The sequence below is a fragment of the Mobula hypostoma genome, chromosome 12, assembly GCF_963921235.1.
Source record: "Mobula hypostoma chromosome 12, sMobHyp1.1, whole genome shotgun sequence".
NCBI classification, from domain to species: Eukaryota; Metazoa; Chordata; class Chondrichthyes; order Myliobatiformes; family Myliobatidae; genus Mobula; species Mobula hypostoma.
Window position 1 is genome coordinate 57,445,869 of NC_086108.1, and position 27,973 is coordinate 57,473,841.

The 27,973-nt window shown below is 40.5% G+C and overlaps 1 protein-coding gene across 2 annotated transcripts in view; it reads right to left on the minus strand.

Moving 5' to 3' along the window:
* Nucleotides 1-4,583: 4,583 nt before the first annotated feature.
* Nucleotides 4,584-27,973, minus strand: part of LOC134355176 (retinoid isomerohydrolase-like) — a 42,551-nt gene continuing 19,161 nt past the window's right edge. The window contains exons 6-14 of one of the 2 annotated variants that reach the window (XM_063064964.1): nt 22,680-22,827; nt 18,503-18,575; nt 17,290-17,422; nt 16,331-16,470; nt 14,902-15,031; nt 9,701-9,815; nt 9,264-9,358; nt 9,065-9,176; nt 4,584-4,732 (exon numbers count right to left, since the gene is read on the minus strand). In XM_063064964.1, coding sequence (XP_062921034.1) covers nt 4,584-4,732; nt 9,065-9,176; nt 9,264-9,358; nt 9,701-9,815; nt 14,902-15,031; nt 16,331-16,470; nt 17,290-17,422; nt 18,503-18,575; nt 22,680-22,827 — 1,095 coding nt within the window. Of the gene's footprint in view, nt 4,733-9,064; nt 9,177-9,263; nt 9,359-9,700; nt 9,816-14,901; nt 15,032-16,330; nt 16,471-17,289; nt 17,423-18,502; nt 18,585-22,679; nt 22,828-27,973 lie in introns of both variants that reach the window. The other variant, XM_063064963.1, reaches the window with a different exon arrangement.

The window sequence follows — 27,973 nt, forward strand, 5'->3', positions numbered from 1 at the left end:
AAAATATTTTTTTTAATTAGTTTGTGAATAATTACAATTTCACACATCACAGCAAATTAATTTACAATTTTAATTCAAATGTAGTTTTCTCTTTTTACCTGTTTCCCCTGTTCCCCAGATGATTTCTTTTACAAAGGGAACAAATACATGCCACTAGTGGAGAGGCATTCTTAGAAACTGAGTAGAGTGAGACTAATCAAACATGGATGTTACAACAATTGCTATCTGCTTGTATATGCTGCCACACACTAGCCAAAAATGGAGATTAGGTTTAATTCTAATCCAGTTTCACTGATATGAATTCCACCCTTTTGCCCAACAGCACATGAGAACATGGATGGATGCTGCCTGTTAATTTTGTTTGAATTGCCACTAACAAGAACTGTTTAGTTTGTTACTTGGTTTAATAGAGTTAATGTTCACTTCCAGGGCATGATTGTTAAAGCATTACATATTGTAAAACTTTTAATTTGTTGACTTTTTCCATTTAAATTGGTCATAGTTTCAGCAGTTTTTTAAAATAACACTAGAATTAATAAGCCCTTAATAAGAAATACCTTCTTTGGAACAATATCAAGATTGTATGGCCTTTTGTAAGGAATGATTGTGCGAGAAATTACAAAACAAGCAACATTGAGACGAGTGGAAAAGTAGGTCAATGGAAACTAGCAGTACACCATCTGCATAACAAGAACCTAAGCTTGATGATCCTCAACAATTACAACTCTGCAAAGTATTAGGTTCTAAGCTGTGTTTAATGAAATTACTGTGATTTGCTTCCAAATTTCTAAAATCACATGCTTACTGAGTTTCTTTCATACATTTATCCTCCTGACTTGTTTTAGCATTCACTGTTTGCATTTATCTTCTTAGTTATATGGGGAAAAGTGCTAACTGCCTTGAACTGGTTTCTTTTTGGCGTAGAAAATCTTGAAAAGGAAGAAATATGGACGCTCAAAGTTATATTGATATGCACGGGCTTTGAGAGATTGGAAAATGTACAAAGAATTGAAATAAGGCCTGCAAGAGAGTAGTGCCAATGGTCACTGAGTTCTACCTTTATAGTTATGGCAAAGGAAAAAAAGAGAGAATAGATTGAGTGCATGAATGGTTACAGAACTAGAAATGAAGAATAAAGCATATAATAGAAGAGATAAGTAGGAAGGAAGTTAGAAAGAGAGGGAGATACCTTGAGAAAGGGAGCACAGAATTAGAAATCAATGCATTGGAGAATATTTAGTCAGGATAATAGGCTTAGGGCATTTGAACCAACAAGTGAATGGACTTCTGGATGAGATGAAGTTTAGAAAGGGTAGAACAGGAATATTGGGCAAAGGCATTAAGAAAGTTACAATTACTTATTTAAAGCGACTTCCATGGGTGATATACAAAGGGGCTCTCTTTCTGCTATCTTATTGCCCACAATGGTTCCTGAAAAGTCCTTCCAAAAAAATGGCACAAACATGGAAGAAAGTCGTCTAAAGTCAGCTCTTAAAAAAGAACTATCAGTTTCAAAATAAACATCTAATAGAAGAATAGAAGGCCATGGGAGGGAAGGGTCAGACTGATCTTAGAGTAGGTTAAAAAGTCACCACAACATTGTGGGTTGAAGTGCCTGCACTGTGCAGTAATGTTCTATGTTAAAATCATATTGGATGACAAAGCATGAAAAGGAATTTGAAAATGGGAATTATTTTGGGGTTGCAGCAAGCAAAATTTTGCAAATGAAAAATTGTTATGCTGATGCCTTGAATGCAGAAATGAGTATGTATTAGAATGGAAAGCACTATTAATTCATGGAGATCCACCAATGAACAGTTAGGAATGAAGATGAAATCAGTAGAGTTTGATTGGAGCAAGTTTCAACTCAGCTAGATTTTAATGGGTAGAACGACTGCTGCAAGAGCACTTTGGGGATCAAGGGGTGAGGTGCTAAGGTATAACTGAATGTAAATAACAAATATTAAAGTTTATCCCATGCCAAAAGCTGTCACCATTCAGAAGAAACTGATAGTGGAACCTTGTGTATAACATAGATGACATAAGCTTGTGGGAGGTGTAACCACGGCTGGAGAAATGCTGGCTGTATTATACAAGAAAGGGAAGAAACAATACAGTAAACCATGAAATAACAGAGGTGGAAGAGGATGACAAATTCCACTTGTCATGCTGTAAAAATGTGAAGCATGATGAACTGAAGTGATTCAACAATCACAGACATTTTGTTCAGTGTATCCTCACTTTACCATGAGACCATAAGACAAAGGAGCAGAAGCCGGCCATTCGGCCGATCGAGTCTGCTCTGCCATTTTATCATGAGCTGATCCATTCTCCCATTTAGTCCCACTCCCCTGCCTTCTCACCATAACCTTTGATGCCCTGGCTACTCAGATACCTATCAATCTCTGCCTTAAATACACCCAATGACTTGGCCTCCACTGCCGCCAGCGGCAACAAATTCCATAGATTCACCACCCTCTGGCTAAAAAAATTTCTTCACATCTCTGTTCTGAATGAGAGCCCTTCAATCCTAAAGTCATGCCCTCTCGTACTAGACCCCCTCATCATGGGAAACAACTTTGCCACATCCACCCTGTCCATGCCTTTCAACATTCGAAATGTTTCTATGAGGTCTCCCCTCATTCTTCTAAACTCCAAGGAATACAGTCCAAGAGCGGACAAACATTGCTCATATGTTAACCCTCTCATTCCTGGAATCACTCTAGTGAATCTTCTCTGTACCCTCTCCATCGTCAGCACATCCTTTCTTAAATAAGGAGACCAAAACTGCCCACAGTACTCCAAGTGAGGTCTCACCAGTGCCTTATAGAGCCTCAACATCACATCCCTACAGATGCAATAAAAATAGACTGGGTGAATTTTACAAGAGAAGATAAAGATGAGGTATACTTTCAAAGGGATGGAAAGAGTAGCAGCGCATTTTAAGGAACAGGGTTTGAAAAGGGAGAATCATCTGAAGGAATTGTTTATATTACTAGTGAGTACAAGAGAAAGCATCTGAGTGTTCAGGAAGCAAAGGAGGAGGTTTCAAAGAAGAAGGAAGTTGTTAATATTGATATCCAGTACTTGGAAAGTCCTGAGGAGATTATGGGAGAAAAGAAGGGGTCAAGGTGAAATGTTGGGACCAGGAGGTTGCTTGGAGCCATAACAGCTAAAGCTCAGATTCTAGAAATAAAATTGTAAATGTTTCTTGTGCTTTAGGACAAAGCTGATGGTGAATGGAATACATGGAAATATGGAAATCCTTCCTTGCTTTTGATTATAAGGTCCTCAGCTAAAGGTTGTAGTTTAAACACAAAATTATTCAATATCAAAAATTCCATCTGTATTTATGATACAATAATTCTAATGCGATTAGACTTGTTTATCATATTGGCAATCTCATTTAATGATAATGGTTCATTCTGCTCTTATTAATGGATTGTGCAAATTAAGGGTGTATCTCAGCTTCATGATTATTTTCTATATATACAATGTGAGCCTCAGTGACTATTGACAAGTTACAGAGTGTGGCGGGGCAGATAGAATGCAAGATAAGAACCAACTGATTCTTCCTCCTCTATCCTAATTACCAAATCCAACTATACCATTCTGTTTTGCCTTAGATTACATTCCGTTTAGATTTGCTGACTAAGGAACTAACTCAGTCAAACAGAACTAAGCAATCTCTTGTCTTTTACTCATTAGGTTAGCATCATAAATTCACAAATGCACAACTTGAAGGGATGGATTATCGTCAGAATACTCATTTTATAACAATGATCTAGACTGGATTTTTCAATAGTTAACTTGCTGTTGCTACAGGTATTTGACAATAAAGAAATGGCAATTAATTTTTTTCCTTTATTTTCTAAGGGTTTTTGTTTGAATTCTCGAATTATTGCAAATTCTATGGTTAAGATTATTGCTCAGGTTTCTGTAGGGGTTACAGTACTCCCAGTCTCTGCAGAAAGACAGAAGTATTTACCTTCTCTGTAAATGATAATCTTACAGGAGATGTGAAGACTCACTCATGGAATATTTGCATCTTTCTCTTGGCAGCATGTTGTGCAAGGCTTCCATTACTTAATTAAATTTAATTAATTGGATTTAATTAAGTTAATTAAAGGTCTCTGTGATATGCAAATGAACAGTCTATGTTGCACAAATGTTTGCTTCCTCCACTAGGTTTGATGTAGCTGGGAGCCATACAGAGGTTTTCACTTGGGCTGAAATCCAGAGGAATGCAAATGGCATGGCTCAAGGAGCATGGAATTCTGATGTACATTTTGCTGAACACAACATTAAGAATGAAGTAACTAACAATCTAGCCTTTTTTTGGGACATTAACTTCTTTGTTGCTCTGTTAAGCTGTGATGTCATAGAATGAATGCTTGGTTTCATGCAGAAAACCAATATTGGCTTAAACTAATTTCAATTTATTGTGCGGTTTAAAACTATTAAGTAACTAGGACATTTATTTTCATACCACTTGAACAAATCAGGTAGTGTGTTTACTCTGTTCGACATATATTGGTTTATCTCACATTGCAGCATATTGAGTTCCACCAGGTAATATGCCGTCAAGGTTTATACATTCCATGGAAGGTAACAGGGATATTGATCTCCACTTCTGCCCTTGCTATCTCACTGAGATTCTTAGCATCCAAAATGAGAAGGAAGGCAGGATTTTGCCCTGAACCTGGGCTAATTACTGATGTCAGCAGCACTCCTGTGAACAGAAAGAAAATTGTCATTGCACTTAAATGATGAAAGAATTTTCAGACAAGAACTTCTTTCTGTACCAGGGCACAGTTTAAACAATCCCTCGCACAGCTTGCCCTCTTGCCTGCCTGTAACTGTGAACTCCAGGCTCCCACTCAAGTCCTTTTAAGACAAAGCTTCATATTAAGCAGATAGCTTATCACGTGAGATGTATGAATGTTAGGTTTTAATTTTCATTGCTCACTTTTTGGGTTGCTTTTATGAAAGAGAAAGGTTTATTTAATATTTCACAGGAATAGACTTGCTCAAGTGAGGCCAACTGTACCAACAAAGCTAGTTACAAACAAACCACCAATGCAAAGACAGACATTATACAACAATTCAATGTAAAGAAGTCTAAAATCACATGCAAGACACTAAATCAAGTTGCTAAGAATTCTATTTGCAATCATGGAGAAAAGCACCCCCTCTCCTTTTAAAGAACATTACAGTTACTCAAGTCCACAGAATTTATGTGCAGGTTCAAGAGACCTAAAATATTTCCAAAACCTGTGTGCAAATATGCTGTGGAGCTTCATTAATTAGAACTGCACAGATGACTGAAACACAATATTGCCAACTTTTGCCAAACTAGAGTCAATTCTGCCTGCTCAGATTCTCACCTTCCCAATCAATTGTAATTAAAAGACAAACTACTCAGGACACAGTAACAGATTACACCGGTCCTCTCATTACTTGCTACACCGCAAAACTTATCATGAATGACAGTGATGCTTCACTCCCGGATGAGCTCAATGCCATTTACGCATGCTTCGAAAGGGAAAATAAAAAGAAGGCGGAGCTTAGGAGAGTTAATGGCGCCTAACGGCAACTCCCTTGTTTGCATCTTCGGAAACAGCTCTATTTCCATCTTTAATATCTCGATTTTTCCCTTTCAGGGTTCTTTTGAAGCTCCTGACCTGGAGTTACACGCTGACTACGGTTCTTTGCGAGAATGGGACCCGCTGTCGGGGTTTCACAACTGGCCATTATTCAGCACGCCAAGGGCTCAGCCTTAGAGCTCCACTCGCCTTCAGAGCACTGAGTTTTTGTGGCTTTGGAGACCAGAGTTGGGGGGTGGGGATTGGAGGTTAGTGTCCGAGCAGAAGATTGGTGTGTCGTGGGAGATAGAAGATCTAAGGCTGTGTGCCCAGAGACATGAGATCTTTGGGCACTGAGCTCGGAAAAAGCGAAGCAATGGACTTTTAACATTGTAAACTAGTGAGTTGTTTGTTATGTCTCCCCTCTTGCTGTGAAACAGAGGCACCTCTTTCTCCCTTATTATGTCAAATGCTGGGTGAACAAGTAGTCTTTGGAGTACTCCAGGTCTGTGTCGTTGTCTGTTGCCTTGTTCACACTTGAGTGCTCGGTGGTGGGTGCCGATGCTTTTTTTGCTGGTTGGGGGGAGGGGGGATTGTTGCTTTCTCCCGCTTACAGGAGGGAGGGGAGCTCGGGGGGGGGACTTTGGGGTTCTAACATTTAACTGTTGTTCATTCTTTGGGGGCACTCCTCTGTTTTTGTGGATGTTTGCGAAGAAAAAGCATTTCAAGATGTATATTGTATACATTTCTCTGACATTAAATGTACCTTTGAAACCTTTGAAAAACTACAGCTATCAAGATCCCTGCAGCACCCGGTGACTCTTTGATCTTTGTCTCGGAGGCTGACTTCAGGTCATCTTTCAAGAGGGTGCAAGGCGACAATTCCTGATGGGTACCCGGTAGGGCTCTGAAAACTTGTGCCAACCAACTGGCAGGTGCGTTCAAAGACATTTTCAATCTCTCATTGCTACAGGCAGAAGTTCCTACCTTCTTCAAAGGGCCAACAATCATCCCAGTGCCCAAGAGTAGGGTGAGTTACCTGAATGACTATCGTCCAATAGCACTCACATCTATGGTGATGGAGTGCTTTGAGAGGTTGGTTATGGCTAAAATCAACTCCTGTCTCAGCAAGGACCTGGACCCACTGCAGTTTGCCTATCATCACAATAGGTCTACATAAGATGCAATCTCATTGGCTGTTCAGGCATTCTTGGATCACCTGGACAATACTAATACTTACGTCAGCGTGCTGCTTATTGACTACAGCTTAGCATTTAATACAATCATTCCTACAGGTCTGATCAAAAAGCTCCAAAACCTGGGCCTCTGTACCTCCCTCTGTAACTGGATCCTCAACTTCCTTACCAGAAGACCAGTCTGTGTGGATCAGAAATAACATCACCTCACTAATAATCAACACTGGCACACCTGAAGGAAGTGTGCTTAGCCCACTGCTCTACTCTTTCTACACCCATGACTGTGTGGCTAGGTGCAGCTCAAGTGACAGCTATCAATTTGGTGACAACACAACTATTGTTGCCAGAATTTCAGATGATGACGAGAAGGCATACAGGAGCAAGATTCATCAACTAGTTGAGTGGTATCACAGCAAAAACCTTACACTCAGCGTCAGTAAGATCAAAAAACTGAAGGTGGACTTCAGAACAGTAAGTCAAGGGAACACATACTAGTACTCATAGAGGGATCAGAAGGGGAAAGGGTGAGCAGTTTCAAATTCTCAGGTATGTCAGTATCTCTGAGGATCTACCGTGGCATCAACATATCAAAGCAGTTACAAAGAAGGCATGGCAGCAGCCATATTTCATTATGAGTTTGAGGAGATTTGGTTTGTCACCAAAGACCCTCACAAAGTTGTACAGATGTACAGTTGTACAAATGTGGGAATAAACAGGACCTTTTCAGAATGGCAGGCAGTGACTAGTGGGGTACTGCAAGGCTCAATGCTGGGACCCCAGTTGTTTACAATATATCTTGATGACTTAGACGAGGGAATTAAATGCAGCATCTCCAAGATTGCGGATGACATGAAGCTGGGCAGCAGTGTTAGCTGTGAGGAGGATGCTAAGAGGATGCAGGGTGACTTGGATAGGTTGGGTGAGTGGGCAAATTCATGGCAGATGCAATTTAATGTAGATAAATGTGAGGTTATCCACAACAGGAAAACAGATTATTATCTGAATGGTGGCCGATTAGGAGAAGGGGAGGTGCAACGAGACCTGGGTGTCTTTGTACACCAGTCATTGAAAATGGGCATGCAGGTACAGCAAGTGGTGAAAAAGGCGAATGGTATGCTGGCATTTATAGCGAGAGGATTCGAGTACAGGAGCAGGGAGGTTCTACTGCAGTTGTACCAGGCCTTGGTGAGACCACACCTGGAGTATTGTGTGCAGTTTTGGTCCCCTAATCTGAGGAAAGACATTCTTGCCATAGAGGGAGTACAAAGAAGGTTCACCAGATTGATTCCTGGGATGGCAGGACTTTCGTATGATAAAAGACTGGATCGACTAGGCTTATACTCACTGGAATTTAGAAGATTGAGGGGGGATCTTATTGAAACATATAAAATTCTAAAGGGGTTGGACAGGCTAGATGCAGGAAGATTGTTCCCGATGTTGGGGAAGTCCAGAACGAGGGGTTACTGTTTAAGGATATAGGGGAAGCCTTTTAGGACCGAGATGAGGAAAAACTTCTTCACACAGAGAGTGGTAAATCTGTGGAATTCTCTGCCACAGGAAACAGTTGAGGCCAGTTCATTGGCTATATTTAAGAGGGAGTTAGATATGGCCCGTGTAGCTAAAGGGATCGGGGTATGGAAAGAAGGCAGGTACAGGGTTCTGAGTTGGATGATCAGCCATGATCATACTGAATGGCGGTGCAGGCTTGAAGGGCCGAATGGCCTACTCCTGCACCTATTTTCTATGTTTCTATGTACCGTGGAGAGCATTCTAACTGGCCGCATCAACATCTCTTATGGGGGGAGGGGGACACTGGCCAGGATCAAAATAAGCTGCCGAAAGTTGTAAACTCAGTCAGCTCTATTATGGGCACTAGCCACCCCAGCATCTAGGGCGTACCCTCTTCGCATTGCTACCATCAGGGAAAAGGTACAGGAGCCTGAAAGCACACACTCAGCAATTCTGGAACAGCTTCTTCCCCTTTTCTCAATGGACTTTGAACCCATAAACACTACCTTGCAACTCTTCTTTTGCACTACTTATTTAATTTCTCTTTTTAATAATATTATATATACTTTACCGTAATCCACAGTTTTATTATGTATTACAATATACTCCTGCCACATAAGAACAAGTTTCACAACATATGCCAATGATATTAAACCTGATTTTGATTCTCTCAATGTAAAGGGAAGCAAAGTCGAATTGGAAACTTCTGTTTTGACGGAGACATTTAATGATAAAAAATGAAGCTTACAACCAGATCTAACAATCATTTCATACCATCATCTTCATCCAGTGCATCTGGATGGGGAACAAAGATGGGTTCTGATGGATATGTGTTTGGTTCTTGCCACATCCAGTGTTCCTTGGTTTTCACATTTAACTTGTATATCTACATGGAAGGAAAAGCATGTTTATGAAGTCCAATTTATTTTTAAGCCCGTAGCCGCAACTGCTTCTTCACCAAACCCAATTTTACCTTATCTGGAACAAAATGGTTCAGTCCCAGTCCATAAGCAAAAGTATAATCCTTTCCATTGAATTTCTTATAGTTAATCTGAGGAAATTCAAAGGCTGTAACACAGAGCACATGTTTTATGAAAATTTCAAACATTCTTAATGAACAAGTTTAGACCCTAGAAAGTTCCTCTGCAGATCTTTTAGGAGATGTCAGGGGTAAGTTATTTTATGCAGAGAGTGGTGAATGTGTGGAATGGACTGCCGGCGACAGTGGTGGAGGTGGATACGATAGGGTCATTTAAGGGACTTCTGGATAGGTATATGGACCTCAGAAAAGTAGAGGGCTATAGGTAACCCTAGGTAAATTCTAAGGTGTGGCACAGCTTTGTGAGCCGAAGGGTCTTCATTGTGCTGTACGCTTTCTATGTTTCTATGTTTTTTTAAAAGAGAGATCACCTTGCCGAGGTCCTGAGAAAAGTACTTCTGGTTCCAACCAGATTGTCCCATCTTGCCGAACTGTAGCGGTGGCAGTGGTTGAGTTGAGAGAGATTAAATTTTTTCCATGTTCTACCTGGATGAAGTATAAAAACAGTTTACTGTTATTGTCTAATGTTGTCAGTGCACAGGATAAGAATGCTTCATTTAATGTCTTCTCAGAGACTTCTAGAATAGTACTTTACTGAAAAATCAACAGAATTCTTGGAGCAGAGATACTGATTGAACGAAATGTTTCCCTAAAAATGGGTTTGTATTGCCTCCACCTGAAAGATCCAGGTTTGGTAAATAGCTTGGAAAATAAATGATGGGTCCCTGACTTTGCACAAATTGGGTCCAGTGATAGGGTCAGGTACAAATCCAAACTCCTGCTCCTGACCCAAGTATCCGTATTTGTTAGCATGGACCAGGCAATCTCTTAGTAATCATTATTCTTTCAAAACAGGATGCTATTTATTCACAATGTGACAGTAACCTACTCGCTCTGTAGAGTAATGTAATTGGCAGAAACATACATAATTCACAAACACCAACATTTAGTTGGGGTTCACTTTAAGAGGCTGGTCTGACATGATGTGAAGTTCTGTTACCACGTTTTTTGTGTTCAGTGTTTGGAGTACAATAAATGAGTTGTTATGGTTTTTATTAAACATAAAACACCTCCGCCATTTTTATTTGTGAGAACCTACACTGGTGACCCCGATGCTCTAGAATGATTCCAGAGTTATTGATCTTGACAGCCAAAACAGTCACTTTGAAATTGCCGGAGTTTTGGGAGCAAAATGCTGTCGCTTATTTTGTACAAGCCAAGCCCCGATTCGCACTGTGGAGTCTCCCCTAATAACACCAAATATTTCTATGTGGTAGCATCACTCAGCAACTCCACTTCACAAGAGTGGTGAGTCTACTAGAACACTCGGCTAAATGTGATAAATATGAATCACCGAAATCTCACCTTTTACAGACTTTTAGAATATTGGAGTCTAGCGCACCAAACAGTTGTTCACCTTGCCTGGCCTTGGCAATGCTAAGTCATCGCAGCTAACGGACCACATTCTGTCTTGCCTGGGAAATCACCATCCTTGTTCTATTTTTAAAAGAACTCCTCACACAGCAAATGCCTGATCGAGTTCGTATAGACCTTGCTAATGCGCGAGGACATAAGGAGCTTGCTAAAGTGGGCTGACAGTCTACAGTCAGCCAGGCAGCCATGAATAATTCCTCCTCCTTTCTCTGCCTCAATACGCCCCGGTCAGCAAGGCTCCAGCATAAGGACGCCTGTGGCTGTGAAACAGACGATACCAGACCTGTGATTTTACCATGCTCACTTTGGTAGGAATGCTAAGAACTGCTGACCACCTTGCAGCTTCAACAGTGCCAGCACATTGGGAAGTCAGAGGTTTATGCACACTTTGGGTCCCAGCTGCCAGGGATGTCTACTGTTCATTATGGACTCCCTTTCAGGGTGACGCTTCCTGTGTGACACGGGTGCTCAAGTGAGTGTGCTGCCAGCATCACCTATTGGTGAGAAGGCAAAAAGTGATGAAGCCTTGCTGGAGGCCGCCAGTGGCAGCAGGATCCAAACTCATGGGACACGACAGGTGATGCCTGCTTCAGTGGGCGATGTGACACATGGAACTTCGTCCTGGCTAAAGGACCTCTGCTTGGATCAGATTTCCTGTGTGCCCAAGGACTATTAGTTGATCTTAAGAATTGCCAGCTCGTGGATGTCAAGGACTTTGGGTCATTACCCGACTCTCCCAGTAAGTTCTCCACAATGACTCTGTCAAACACCTGCACCGCCACACGAGTTTACTTGACTGCTGGGGGAGTTCCCAAAACTCACCAAGCTCACATTCTCCACTACAATCATAAACATTGAATTGAGACCACATTTATACAACTGGCCCAACAGTCCATGCCCTTCCACGTATTCAGGACCCAGGAAAGCTGGCAACCGCGAAGGTTGAGTTTCCCAATTTGCTAAGCCGATCGAATAGCCTCTGGCTTTTCCCCTCCATGTGGTCCCCAAGTTTGATGGTGGTTTGTGCCCATGTGGTGATTACCGAGGCCTTAATGACCCCACCACCCTGATTGCTACCAAGTCCCACACATCCAAGACTTTTGGGGTGTGTTCCTACTTCCCATCAGGGTGTACAGCCCTCTTGGATTCCTGTTGATCTATATTCTGACTCATTTAAAATGGCTCGGCACGGACTAGATGGACTGAAGGGCCTGTTTCTGTACTGTACTTTTCTATGACCCTATAATGTGTCCTTTGGTCAAATCTCCGGAGGAGAAGGCCCCGAATCCTCGGCTTTGCTTGTTTCGGCGGCCAGGACGAGGTTGAAGGCGCTCGGCAGAGGATGGCGCTCGGGAGGCTGTATTGGAGGGGCTGGTTGGAGGCTCGAAGTTTTCGGATGGACAGACTCAGTGTCGGCTGTGGTCAAGTGCTACCAAGGCATCGGCAGTTGTCAGTACCTGGAGGTTTATGACAGGGAGTTTCTCCCTTTTGCCACCTGCTATCGGGGACTCGGGAGTCAATCGACTCGGGACTTTGAGACTTTTTTTACTATGCCCATGGTCTGTTCTTTATCAAATTATGGTATTGCTTTGCACTGCTGTAACTATATGTTATAATTATGTGGTTTTGTCAGTGTTAGTCTTTGGTTTGTCCTGTTTTCTGTGATATCACTCTGGAGGAACATTGTATCATTTCTTAATGCATGAATGCATTTCTAAATGACAATAAACGAGGACTGAGTGTCCTCATAATCTAATCTAATTTGTTTTCATCCACCATGATGCACAACAACATCCCCTTAAGCTCCTTTATGACAGCCTGTTCTGCATTTTAGAACGGAGAGAAAAACTTTTATCATAAATAAGAGTGGTAAACCTGAATATGTTTTGGTAGATCGCATTAAATCGGCCCACTGTGATCTGGCTACCATGCCCCTGCTGTTACGTCATGACCCTGAGCGTGCCATCACACCTCTGGATGAGCCAGGGCACCGACTGTCCTGTACCCATGGCACACAGGATCTGAGCTGGGCAGCTGGCCTGAGCTCTGGACAGGCTGACAATGCCGGTTTTAGTGAATCCTGGGGCAAGCCGGTGTAGGGTAATGTAATTGGTGGAAACGTACATAATTCACAACCACTGACATTGAGGTGGGGTTCACTTTAAGAGGCTGGTCTGACGTGATGAGGTATTACATGAAGTTCTGTTACTGTGCTTTTTGTGTTCAGTGTTTGGAGTACAATAAATGAGTTGTTATGGTTTTTCTTAGACATAAAAGACCTCCGCCATTTTTAGTTGCAAAAACCTGCAGATTCAGTTTGTGATTCATGTGAATTAAGCTAGCCTGTTGTGGAGTGCAGTGACCAATATGCAGACAAATAAGTACTAACTTGACCAAAGGACACATTATAGACTGATAGAAAAGTACAGCACAGAAACAGGCCCTTCAGCCCATCTAGTCCATACCGAGCCATTTAAGCTGCCTACTCCCATCAACCTGCACTGGGACCTTAGCTCTCCGTACCCCTACTATCCATGTACCTATCCAAACTTCTCCTAAAGATTGAAATTGAGCTCACTTGCACCATTTGCCTGGCAGCTCATTCCACACTCCTACAACTCTTTGAGTGAAAAGATTTATCCTCATGTTCTGCTTAAACTTTTCACCTTTCTCCCTTAACCCATGACCTCTTGTTGTAGTCCTACCAAACCTCAGTGGAAAAAGACTGCTTGCGTTTACCCTATCTATACCCTCATAATTTTGTATAGCTCTATCAAATCGCCCCTCAATCTTCTATGTTCCAGGGAATAAAGCCCAAACCTATTCAATCTTTCCTTAATACTCAGGTCCTCTAGAACCAGCAATGTCTCTGTACTCTTTCAACCTTATTTACATGTTTCCTGTAGGTAGATGACCAGAACAGCACACAATACTCCAAATTATGGACCTGTATTCCCAGATCCCTTTCTTCTACTGCACTCCTCAGTGCCCCACTGTGTAAGAACTACCCTGGTTGGTCCTACCAAAGTGCAACACCTCACACTTGTCTGCATTAAATTCCATCTGCCATTTCTCAGCCCATTTTTCCAGCTGGTTTGGATCCCATTGCAAGCCATGATAGCCTTCCTTGCTGTCAGCTACACCTCCAATCTTGATGTCATCTGCAAATTTGCTGATCTGGTAAACCATATTATCATCCATCATTGATATAGATGACAAACAACAATAGACATAGCACCGATCCCTGCAGCACACCACTAGTCACAGGCCTCCGGTTAGAGGGGCAACCATCTACTACCACTCTCTGGCTTCTCCCACAAATCTAATGTACTACCTCATCTTGAATACCGAAAGACTTTTGTGCAAATGAATGCATTTAAAAATACTAATCCTTGTCTTTAAACTATTTTGATTGCCAGTTTGCTGGTGTCCATTCACAGTCTCAATTGTAGCTGAGATATAAACAGAAAATAGTGGAATTATACTCTAATCCTCAGCATCTAAAAAGGTAGAGAGTTTCATATGATGAGACTTTTCAACAAATTGTTGCATAATTTTTTCCATCTGAACTCCTGATGTGCACTTTCAGAAGTTCTGTTTTGGTTTTGCCTGATATTGAATTAAACTGTATTTTTTGTAGTTTGGAAGAATGAACAGTTGATCTTGCCGAAGGATATACAATTCTAAGGGGTGGATGGGGGGGGGTGGGTGGGTGAGTGATGAACTTAATGTTGACGTTGACCTGTTTTCCCTAGTGGGAGAGTCTCAAGCAAAGGAACATAAAAGATAAGGGGCAGTTACTTACAGACTGAGAGTGCATAAGAATTTCTTCTCATAAAGTGTAGCGCATCTTGGAATTCTCCAGAAGGAGAATTATAGAGCCTACATGATTGGAGGTATTTGAAGAGCAGATAATTAAAAAAAAAGTCAGGGAATTGACTGTGGGGGACTTGCACAAAAGTGGAGAGAGACTTGGAGCAGATTAGCCCCGTGATCACAAGGAACGACGGGTCAGATGGCCTGGTACTTCTTTTTCCTGTGTTCTGGTGGTATCAATTTATCTTTGACTATTAACCATTTTCATAGCCTGTTGTAACGGAAATCCTTGTCTTTTAGCATCACATAAATTAATACTCACATTGTTTATGTCCAGTGGTAGAACATATCTTCTAACTTCCGGCTGAGGAGCCTTTTTTGCATTCAGTTTTAGTTCTTCCCAGTTTTCACGTAAATTGGCAAGCCACAAGTAATTGTATATAAACTCAAACCTGCATTGGGAGGAAAAATTCACAAGACAGAAATTGGATAAAATATTATCAAATTAATTTGGTTAAAAATAAATGATGTACAGCGGTTTAACTATTCATTTATCTTTAAAAATGAACAAATATTTATATCTGTAAGTCTTTCTCCACTCTGATTCCCTAATTTTACCACAGAGGAATCACAGCCCATTAAGTTTGCACTTTATTACACAGGTCAGGAAAGGAGAGAGAAAAAGAATCAAATGGAGAGTTGACTTATTGTTATGAGCTTTCAGTTGCTGATGTATTGTCAGGAAATGTATCAGGGTAAGTAAGAAGAAACAGCTTCTTTGCCAAGGAAACTGATTTATGAACGACAAAGATAAGAGAAGGTGGTATGGAGAACCTCTTTTCCCCTCAGAGTTATTGTAAAGGCTCTGCTTGAAAGGATGGTGAAGGCAGATTCATTATAATTTCCAAGAGGAGAACTAAATCAACACTTGACGTGTAAAAAAAAATCACAAGTCTGTGGGGAAAAAATTGAGAATGATAAGGATTATTTAAACTAGCTCCCTCAATATCCAGGCTGAATTGCTTTTAACTATTTTGCACCATTTAATAATTGGATAGCTTCTTGTCATTTACATCCTGGAAAAACGAGAAGTCAAGGTGGATCACAAGTCTCTCCATGTCAGTTTCTAATGTTATTAGACACTAGACAACTACAGCACAGTACAGGCCCTTCGGCCCTCGATGTTGTACTGACCCGTATATTCCTAAAAAAAAGTACTAAACCCACACTACCCCTTCACCCTCTATCTTTCTTTCATCCATGTGCCTGTCAAGAGGCTCTTAAATACCCCTAATGTTTTAACCTCCACCACCATCCCTGGCAAGTCATTCCAGGCACCCACAACCCTCTGTGTAAAAAACTTACCCCTGATGTCTCCCTTAAACTTCCCTTCCTTAACTTTGTACATATGCCTTCTGGTGTTTGCTATTCATGGCCTGGGAAACAGGTACTGGCTATCCACCCTATCTATGCCTCTCAATCTTGTAGACCTCTATCAAGTCCCCTCTCATCCTTCTACACCCCAAAGAGAAAAGTCCCAGCTCTGCTAACCTTGCCTCATAAGACCTGTTTTCCAATCTAGGCAACATCCTGGTAAATCTCCTCTGCACCCTCTCCATAGCTTCCACATTCTTCCTATAATGAGGTGACCGGAACTGAACACAATACTCTAACTGTGGTCTTGCCAGAGATTTGGTGAAAGATTTGGAAAGGTATAAATCATCAATTCTTATAAAGAAGTTTTCACTTACCCCTTCCAGGAGCAAACATCGACAATAATAAAACCACTGTCTTCAAAAGTATTAATGTGATGGAAAATATTAAATGCTGAAGTCCTGTAATTGAATTTATGGTATTCACCAGTCTTCTTGTTTGCAACGTGGAACCATGTCTGGGAGTAGGAGGCAAAGAATGTTTTCTGTCAAAGTAGAAATTTTACAATATTCCCATCCAAACATAACACTTCATTGTGCACTCTGTTATTGTTTCATCTTGTATTTCCTCAATGCACCGCTATAATAAATTGATCTGTATGGATGCTTTTGAGACATGTTTTTCACTGCAGCTCTATATGCATGACAAGAAGAAATCAATTTACCATACCAGTGGTCAATGCGTCCTATATTATAAGGATTGTACATGGCCCATGGTGGGACTATGGACATCAATTTTATATTACCACCAAAAGATGTATTGAGACAGAAATAATGCATTTACTTAGAGAGTTACAGATAATGAAATGCATTAACTGCAGCAGAAAAATTGCAGCATTTTAAAGAGAAGTTGAAGGAAAAGATAAAGGTTGCGGGGCAGACAACAGCGCAAAAGGAGAGATAAGATTAGTTTCATTTGTCACACGAACGTCAACACATACAGTGAAATGCATCGTTCTGTGTTGAGGGTGTACTGTAGGTAGAATGCGAGTGTCACTATGCTTCAGAATCCAATGTAGCGTGTGGACTCTAAGCTGTATGGCTTTGGAAAGTGGGAGGAATTTGGAGCTCCCAGAGGAAACCCATGTGGTCACGGGGAGAACGTATGAACTCCTTACAGACAGCAGCAGGAATTGAATCCCAATCTTACAGCTGGTGTTGTAAAGCATTGTGCTAACTGCTACACTACTGTGCCGCACCAGTACAGTAACAGGATTAACTTTTTACCCAGTAACGCAGCTCTTGACCTTCCTTACTGGAATAAAACCATTACTTACTCCCATGGAATCATTTGATTCAAAGCAGTCCATGTAGGAAGCACTTCGCACACTCCATGATGAGAGAAATTTCCACAGGTTAATTTTGACAGGTTGTTCCACAAACACAATGTAGTTTTCACACAAACCAAAACTGCGTGGATGAAGCCAAAGTCTGAATTAGTGTTGAATTCAATAACAACAATTATAGATAGATAGAGATAGATATTGCAAGATGCTTTATGGACCTGTTCTTTTGACATGTTTTGGGGAAAACGGCCATGATCTAATTCATAGCCATAATTAATAGACATGCATTCTTAACAAAATGAAAAATTTGAACTAAATTAGCATTCTTTTAAAACGACCCTGTAAATCTTCTGATCATATATTATATAACAGAGCTAAAACATTTGAGTATTTGTCCTTTAACTGTGAGTATATACCCTGAGATTATGTAAGAGCTCAGCTATAGATAGTTGTCTATTACTAGCTTATCAAGTGACTGCTTGAATTATGTAACTTGTTTAATCATGGGAATTTAGCAATAACACTGTGCCCAATCTCATGTTTATTCAGAACCTATGCCAGGGATGGCCAACCTTTTACATTCCATGCGTCAATTTTTTCACTCACAAGTTCAGATGCGCCATACAACTCTTGTACCCCCATTCAATTCTTGTAAAAATATGTTAATATGGAACTTGTGCGTGAAAAAATTGCCTCTGAACTCGTATGTGAAAAAATTGACGCATGGAATGTAAAAGGTTGGCCATCCCTGACCTATGCACACTTGCACAGGCCGTATATAGAGTGAGGGAAGTAAATTTGTATTGGTTGCATGAAGTTTCAGCAAGATCTGACAAATACCATTGAACTGAAATATTAGCTGTTTTTTCTCTCTAAAGACATACTTTGATCTGCAGAATATTTCTAAAACTTTGTGTTTTTTTAAAATTCAGACTTCCAGCATGTGTAATATTTTCATTTTGAAATCAAGTCGACTTGCCATAAAGAATAAAATGATCATCAGTAGGAAATGTTTCTTTTCCTATCTCAGTAATGTGAAGTGTTAGATCTATTCAAAGTCAATAAAACACACAAAAATCTTTGAAGTTAGATTTTTGCTAAATTTGATTTTAAAACAAAAAGTACTACGCTGGTAGTTTTGTATTCCGAAGCGATCCAGGATTTTCAAATAAGACAAACCTTACTCCTCTGAAAATAAACAAACCTGTGTACATAGGAAGGCTTGAACCTGTCACTGCATGGAAATTGCACAACCACCTCTGTTTTCCTCAAGGGATCTTGCTTATCTGTAATAGTAAACATTTGTATGTTGAGCCACAACTTCTTAGAAATCCCATTCAGATTTTATCCTTTTCATCAGCAATATATTCCATAGATACCAAGACGATAAATCTCATTATGATTTTCATACCTGTGGAATATGAAATTTCTTTGAATTATTCTATAAAGAGAGTAATCTTTGGGTGGCTCCTGGAAACTGATCATGAAAACACAGAGGTTCTTATGAAATGCAAGAATGCTAATACTTTCAGTTCATAATTTTTTTTGACAATGCAGGAAAGAATACTGTGTAAATAGCTGTTAAGTTGCTGTCCAAATGTAGCCAAGGGTTGACTCTTCCCCCAAAACATCAAAATGAAAATCTCCGTCAATAAAGCCACACAGAGCTGGATCTGAGTGTTTTAGTTTGGTGTTGGCAATGTCACTCCTATAAATGCATTTTGTAGGAAATTCCTGGATTTTGGTCAATTAAATTCATTGGGTGCTTCACTGAAGTACTCCCTCTAGTTGTCAAAAACTTCTGTGAAGGAACACTAGCACAAACCATTTAATAAATGTATTAAGAGACGTGTACTCGTTGTAGTATCTATTTGATTCTCCAGACGATACACAGAAGTGCCACTGGCACAGTGATGATGCAGAAGGCATCAATGTTTCTCAGCTTAAGGGACCCAGGTTCAAAACTATCTGTATGGAGTTTGCAAGTTCTCCCTGTGACCACGTGAGTTTCCCTTTGGTAGTGCAGTTTTTACCCAAGTTGCAATGACATGCTGGTAGATTAATTGGTTCTGAAAATACAACTCTGAGGAGGAAAAGAATTAAAGGGGAGTTGATGGACCTGCAAGAGAAAATAGGTTGCAGGGAAAGAAGGGGAATGCACGAGGATTGCTTGGTTGGGAGCTGACATGGACTGAAAGGAACAAAAGGGCACTGTATTTTAAGTAACAACTTCTAAAACTATCTTAAAGTAAAATAAAAAAGAAATTATGACTATAAGACATAGAAGCAAAATTAGGCCATTTGGCCCATCAAGGCTGATCCACCATTCAATCATGGTTGATTTATTATCTTTCTCAACCCCATTCTCCTATTTTCTCCACATAACCTCTGACACCATTACTAATCAAGAAACTAGAAACCTCTGTTTTAAATATACCCAATGACTTGGCCTTCACAGCCATCTGTGGCAATGCACTCCACAGATTCGTCACATGCTGGCTAGAGAAAGTCCTTATTGTCTCTGTTCTAAGGGGCCAAACTTCTATTCTGAGGCCAGGCACCCTGGTCCTAAACTATCCCCATAGGAAACATCCTCTCCATATCCACTCTATTTAGGCCTTTCAATGTTCAATAAGTTTCAATGAGATCCCCCTCATTCTTCATCAAATGCTTCTCACACATTAACCCTTTCATTCCTGGGATCATTCTCATGAACTTCCTCTGGACATTCTCCAATTCAGCTTCCCTGGACCCTCTCCAATGCCAGCATTTCTTTTCATAGATAAAGGGCTCAAAACTGCTCACAATACTCCAAGTGCAGACTTATAAATGCCTTATAAAGCCTCAGCATTACATGCTTGCTTTTATATTCTAACCTTCTCAAAATAAATGCTAACATTGCATTTGCCTTCCTTTCCATTGACTCAACCTGCAAGTTAACCTTTAGGGAATTCTACATGAGGACTCCTAGGTACCTGTGAATTTTTAATTTTCTCTCCATTTAGAAAATAATTTATGCCTTTATTCCTTCTACCAAAGTGCATGACCATACAGTTCTCTACACTATGTTGCCACTTCTTTGTCCATTTTCCTAATCTGTCTTAAGTCCTTCCACAGATTCCCTTCTTCCTCAGCACTACTTGCCCCTCCACCTATGTTTATATTGTCTGAAAACTTAGCCACAAAACCATCAATTCTGTCATCCAAATCGAGATATAACATGAAAAGACCCCTGCAGAAAACCACTAGTCATAGGCAGCCAACAAGAGAAGGCTCCCTTTATTCCCACACTTTGTCTCCTGCCAATCAGCCAATCCTCTATCTATGCTGGTACCTTTCCTGTAATACCCTAGGCTTTCATCTTGTTTAGCACCTTTGTGTGTGGCACCTTGACAAAGGTCTTTTGAAAATCCAAATATACAACATCCACTGACTCTCTTTTGTCAATCCTGTCTGTTAACATAGAAACATAGAAAACCTACAGCACAATACAGGCCCTTCGGCCCACAAAGCTGTGCCAAACATGTCCTCACCTTAGAAATTACATAGGGTTACCCATAGCCCTCTATTTTTTTGAGCTCCATGTAGCTGTCCAGGAGTCTCTTAAAAGACCCTATCGTATCCACCTCCACCACCGTTGCTGACAGCCCCTTCCACGCTCTCACCACTCTCTGTGTATAAGTAACTTACCCCTGACATCTCCTCTGTACCTGCTTCCAAGCACCTTAAAACTATGCCCTCTCATGCTAGCCATTTCAGCCTTGGGAAAAAGCCTCTGACTATCCACACGATCAATGCCTCTCAACATCTTATATACCTCTATCAGGTCACCTCTCATCCTCCGTCGCTCCAAGGAAAAAAGGACGAGTTCACTCAACCTATTCTCATAAGGCATGCTCCCCAATCCAGGCAACATCCTTGTAAATCTCCTCTGCACCCTTTCTATGGTTTCCACATCCTTCCTGTAGTGAGGCGACCAGAACTGAGCACAGTACTCCAAGTGGGGTCTGACCAGGGTCCTATATAGCTGTAACATTACCTCTTGGCTCTTAAACTCAGTCCCACGTTTGATGAAGGCCAATGCACCGTATGCCTTCTTAATCACAGAGTCAACCTGTGTCGCAGCTTTGAGTGTCCTATGGACTTGGACCCCAAGATCCCTCTGATCCTCCACACTACCAGGAGTCTTACCATTAATACTATATTCTGCCATCATATTTGACCTACCAAAATGAACCCCTTCACACTTATCTGGGCTAAACTCCATCTGCCACTTCTCAGCCCAGTTTTGCATCCTATCACCGTCCCACTGTAACCTCTGACAGCCCTCCACACTATCCACAGCACCTCCAACCTTTGTGTCAGCAAATTTACTAACCCATCCCTCATCCAGGTAATTTATAAAAATCACGAAGGGGTCCCAGAACAGATCCCTGAGGCACACCTCCATGCAGAAAATGACCCGTCTACAACCACTCTTTGCCTTCTGTGGGCAAGTCAGTTTTCGATCCACAAAGCAATGTCCCCTTGGATTCCATGCCTCCTTACTTTCTCAATAAGCCTCGCATGGGGTACCTTGTCAAATGCCTTGCTGAAATCTATATACTTTCTTTCCTCAAATTGCTGTTCTTTCTCAAGTTCCAACTGGTATGTTAAACACGATTTCCCATTAAAGAAGTCATGTTATTTCATCATGTGTCTCCTAGTACCTTGAAACCTCATTCTTCAACAATTGATAAAGTATCAATTGTCGACATTGAGGTTTCAAAGCAATCTAGAATGGTGGATAAACTTTTTTGACTGGCTGTCTTCAATGCATCTATGTGTACGCTACAACACATATGAAAATGGTAAGCAATAACCAAGTGGAAATACTTGTAGCTTTGAACATGGATCAGTTTTGCAGAATCCAGAATTTCAGGACTTGTGTACTGGTTTTTAGTATTGCTTTTTTTCTTTAAAATAAGAGGAGAGAGCTGTCCCTGAGGAATGATGGCATGTTTCTAACAAGGTCAATTGCACTTTACAGCTTTAAAGAGGAGCTCACCTGCAACTGCTGACAGCATTTATCAGTGTTGGGTTGAACATAGAAACATAGAAAAACTATAGCACAATACAGGCCCTTCGGCCCACAATGCTGTGCTGAACATGTACTTACCTTAGAAATTACCTAGGTTTACCCATAGCCCTCTATTTTTCTAAGCTATAACCCATGAACATATGATACATTGCTTTAGGAATTGCTATTGCAATATTCTTCAACAATGACTAACACATTTAAAATGCCGTCCACGTGGCTAAAAACAACACACCCACTCCCTCCCCCATTCAAGTTTTTGATTATATTTATTTCCATAATGGTTTTTAAAATGACTATATACCTGACTGTAGTGGAGGTATTTTAATAATGTTGTAGGCAAATGCAAACCTTTTCCCAAAGCAATTGCCAATGTTGTAGACCGTTCCATCACGTTCAATGTGAGGGTGGGCTGTTGCACCATTGATTGTACAATAGTTGCAAAGATCAACCTGTACCAAGAAAAAAAGTAAATTTGATTACTTGCATCATTTTCCAGCTACATAAGTTTTGCAAATTTTTCTCCTCTGATTCGGTGGTTTACGTTTTACCGTGCAGTCACTACCACATGGTATGCACACCATGATCCTGCAAGTGCTGGAAATCTTGAACAACACACACACACAAAATGCTGGAGGAACCCAGCAAGTGCTGATGAAGAGCTTCAGCCTGAAATATATCTGTTTATCCCCCTCCACAGATGCTGCCTGACTTGTTGACTTCCTCCAGCATTTTGTGTGTCTTGACTATGCATGTGACTGCTTGGTAGAAAATTAAGGCCATAATTATCATTATAATAACTAGAACTTTGAAAATCCTGACTCACCAACAATAATATTACAGCTTTGTTTTTTTTCTGTGATTATTTTCATGCAATGATCATAAAGCAAATGTGCACAGAAACATTTGTTTTAATAGAAAAATTAGGTGGACAGAAACTACCTGAACATCAGAAATGGTAATATGTACACTGCTGGTGACCACTAAAATACACAACACATACACACAATGAAACCTATTAATTTCATCACTTCCAAGAGTGGTTTTAACCCTAACCCTTCCCACAACATGATAATTGAACCCGGATGCACTTTATGAGCATGGTTTCCTTTAACAACTATAGCAAAAACAGTCGACATTTCAATGCGCTCTCCCTCCAAAGCAGTCCAGCACTGGCCGCTGGAGGTTAGAATCCTTCCATCATGCGGTCCGTCCCTTTTTATCAGTAGATTAAGCTCAAGACAACACACACAAAATGCTGGAGGAACTCAGCAGGCCAGACAGCATCTATGGAAAAGAGTAAACAAGTTGATATTTCGGGCCGAGACCTTTCATCAGGACTCCAGCATTTTGTGTGTGTTGCTTGGATTTCTGCAGATTTTCTCTTGTTTGAGATTAAGCTCATAGTTTAATTTGAATATTGCACATCAAGTCAAGTCAAGTTTATTGTCATTTAACTATATACATGTACATAATGTATATAACCATATAATATATATAGAAATGAGACAACATTTCTCTGGACCAGGATATAAAGCACAGTAATACACAGCACACAATGACTTATGAAGGTATAGGTATAATCTACAGATGAATCAGACATAAATAACAAAGTACATTAATTTTAAATATTGGAAGGTATGGAACAAATTAATCAGTGACACATTGAATACGATGTGGCCTGGAGCTCAGAAGTTTAATGGCCTGGTGGAAGAAACCATTTCTCACCCTGACCATTCTAGTTTTTACGCAATGCTCCTGATTAATGTCTCCAATGGATGGCAGCGAGGCCCCTATAATCCTCTCAATTGTTCTCACAGTCCTTTGTAGGGTCTTCTGATCCGATGCTCGACTGCTCCCATACCAGATGGAGATGCAACTTGTCAGGACACTCTCAATGGTGTTCATGTAAAACGCAGTTAAGATGGTGGGGGGTGGGTGGGGAGGAGTCTTGCTTGCCTCAATCTTAGGAAACAGAGGCACTGCTGTGCCATCTTGTTCAATGAGGTGATATTAAGGGACCAGGTAAGGTCATCCATGATGTGAACCCCCAGGAACTTAGTGCACTTGGCTCTCCCTTTGGAGAAGCCATGTATTCTCAGAGGGGGATGGTTTGTCTGCACCTTCCTGAGGTCCACAATGATTTCCTTTATCTTCTCCATGTTCAGACTTAGTTTGTTCTTCTCACACCAATCCAGCAGCCGCTCCACTTCCTCTCTATACTTCGTCTCGTCATCGTTCTTGATCAGGGCAACCACTGTTGTGCCATCTGCAAACTTAATGACACGGTTTGAGTTGGATGCTGTGAGACAGTCATGTGTCAGCAGTGGGCCAAGCACACAGCCTTGGGGAGCACCAGTGTTCAGTGTAATGGGTGTTGTTGTCCACATGGACTGACTGTGGCCTTACTATTAAAATAAGACTGTGGAAATACTTTTAAGTCAGTAAGGAGAACTTCTTATACAAATAACACGTACAAAGGACAAATGTGCATTCATATTTAGTATCGCTAAAGAGAATTACTAAAGGCCAAGTGCTCTTTGCTTTCTCGGAATGGTTCTTAATCTTGGTTGACCTAATGAATTTAGGAGACTAGGAATGAGTCACACTTGTTAAAGTCTGGGTTAAATAAAATGTAGAAGCAATTCAGTAGTGACCTAGATGTATGCACATTAAGGTTACGGACCTGTAGGAGAATGAGAAAAAGTCTCACCTTGTCCATCCTCTGCCATCTGATAAGATCATGACCCTTAACCTTACTGCAATATTCCTTCAGTATTCCCATATCTCTTGATTAGCTTAGATATACAAAAATCTAACCATCTGTCCTCACAGCGTAGATCTCTGGTGAGTTCAGTTCCGGCACTGTTCTGTAAGGAGTGTCTGTATATCCTCCCCGGGGAATGCGTGGATTTTCCCCGGCTGCTCCAGTTTCCGCCCACAGTTCAAAAATGTTTGGGGTAGGTTCATTGGCCAATGTAAATTGTCCCGTGATTAGGTTAGGGTTAAATTGGGGTTGTTGGAGTTGCTGGGATGGTGTGGCCTACTCTGTATTATATCACTAATAATAAAAAACAAAAAAAACATTTTGCTCCATCTATCACAAGTAGCTTCTTGGGCAGGGAGACCATTCCTGTACACAATATTCCAAGTAAAGTCTCACCAGGGTTCTCTATGTCAGCAACAAGATGTCTTTACAAACGAACTCCAAACCTACTGTAATAAAGGTCAATTATTCTTGTGCTTCCCCAAATGCTTGAGTTAATTTTGGTGATTCATGTATTGGGACATTGAGGTTACTTTAAATACCAATGCCTTAAATGTCTCAATCATTTTGAAAAACATCTCTGCAACTTCTTTTTAAACTATCACTTCCCTGCTCAGTCTATTTCCCCTGATGCCACCCCTCATATTACATAGGCACCCAGCTTTCTATCAGAAACTTAGCTGTTTTGCTTTTGTTTGTTTCGACCAAACTATTGTGACCAGCTGGACTCTAGACTGATCCTTGTAGCACTTCAACACCTCCCCATCTGCCCTTCTCTGTCTGTTAAGACTTTTTTTTCTGTTTGTTAACCAAATCTCAATTCAGTAACTTATCAGAAACTTGCATGCGCTTTTGGTCTTTAGCCACCTTTTGTAGGCTATTTTGAAGTCCAAATGCACCACATATATTGGTGCCACTTGTATTTTCTACTAGTTATATTATCAAACCAATAACACCTGTGAAACACAATTTCCTTTTTCTAAATCTAGTCTAATTCTGACAAATCCTATTGTTATTTTCTGTAAAACAAGATTCCAATATGTGTTGTCTACTAACTAGTGTGCAGCTTTCTGTTTGTCTTCCCTCCTTTCTTAACCATTTGTAGTTGCATTTGCTGTTTTCCAATCTGTGGAACCTTTCACCATCTCAGTTGCCAGTTCTTTAAAAACTTTGAAATTCAGGTAGCCAGGTTCTTGGGATTAATTAACTTCAGGTAATAAAAATATTTGGAATAACAATCATTTATGGTCATTTCTTTCATCTCCTCACTTCCACCCAGGCTGTCATTCACAAATGTTTCCAAGGGTTTTTTAACGTTTTCTTACTGATGACTGACTCAAAATATTTGATTTAATTTTGCTGCTTTTTTTCTACTCCCAAATGTAAGCCTTCCTGTCTCACTTTGTAAGGAACTCGCACAAACTTACGTAATCTTTACCTTTTTTACAAATCCATATAAACATTTGCAGTGTATTTTTACTTGTCCATGATATTTCTCATCTCTACCTTCTCTTTCTGTATCAATATTTTTATCCTAATTTGCCAAATTTGAAAATACTTCAATGCCTCAAACATCATTGGGCCTTTGGACCATAAGACCATAAGATATAGGAGCAGAAGTAGGCCATTTGGCCCATCGAGTCTGCTCCACCATTAAATCATGGGCTGATGCACTTCATCCAGTCATCCCCACTCCCCTGCTTTCACCCCATACCCTTTGATGCTCTGGCTAATCAAGAACCTATCTATTTCTACCTTAAATACGCCCAGTGACTTGGCCTTCACAGCTGCTCATGGCAACGAATTCCACAGATTTACCACCCTCTGACTAAAGTAATTTCTCCACATCTCAGTTCTAAAAGGACGTCGTTCAATCCTGAAGTCCTGAAATCCTCTTGTCCTAGAATCCCCGACCATGGGAAATAACTTTGCCATATCTAATCTGTTCAGGCCTTTCAACATTTGGAATGTTTCTATGAGATCCCCCCGCATTCTCCTGAACTCCAGGGAATAGCTGCGAGACGTTCCTCATATGGTAATCCTTTCATTCCTGGAATCATTCTCATGAATCTTCTCTGAACTCTCTTCAATGTCAGCATATCCTTTCTAAAATAAGGAGTCCAAAACTACACACAATACTCCAAGTATGGTCACACAAGTGCCTTATAGAGCCTCAACATCACAGCCCTGCTCTTATATTCTATACTTCTAGAAATGAATGCCAACATTGCATTTGCCTTCTTCACAACTGACTCAACCTGGAGGTTAACGTTTAGGGTATCTTGCCAAGTCTCTTTGCATCTCTGCATTTTGAATTCTCTCCACATCTAAATAATAGTCTGCCCATTTATTTCTTCAATATATTTTCAATAACATAAATCTTTTCCTTTAATACTATCTTAGAAATTTTATTATTAAAAATTTGTATTATTTTGTTGTAAACCTCAAATTCTTTAAATATTATTCCATCATTTGTTTATGGTTATGCTTAACTAGATATTACTGTGCACGTTTCAGGAAAATGTTTTCCAGGAGAAAGCTGAAAGCCAGGATGGCTCCTACAATAGCAAAGTACAAAACTGTTCATCTCTCAAAGAGAGTATAGCTATTGTTCTCATTGAGAGGGTAGTACAATATCAAAAAGAGAAATGTATCAATGTTAGCAACATGCTGTTCTTTATAACCATGCAGAAAGCTTTATACCATGAGACACTACGCATCAGAAATTGTGTTTGGCTTGGACAAGCAAACTTGCACATGACTACACAAACTAAAGCTTGTGGTGTTTGGTTTAGGATCATTTGGGTATCCATCTCGGCTGAATCTGAACC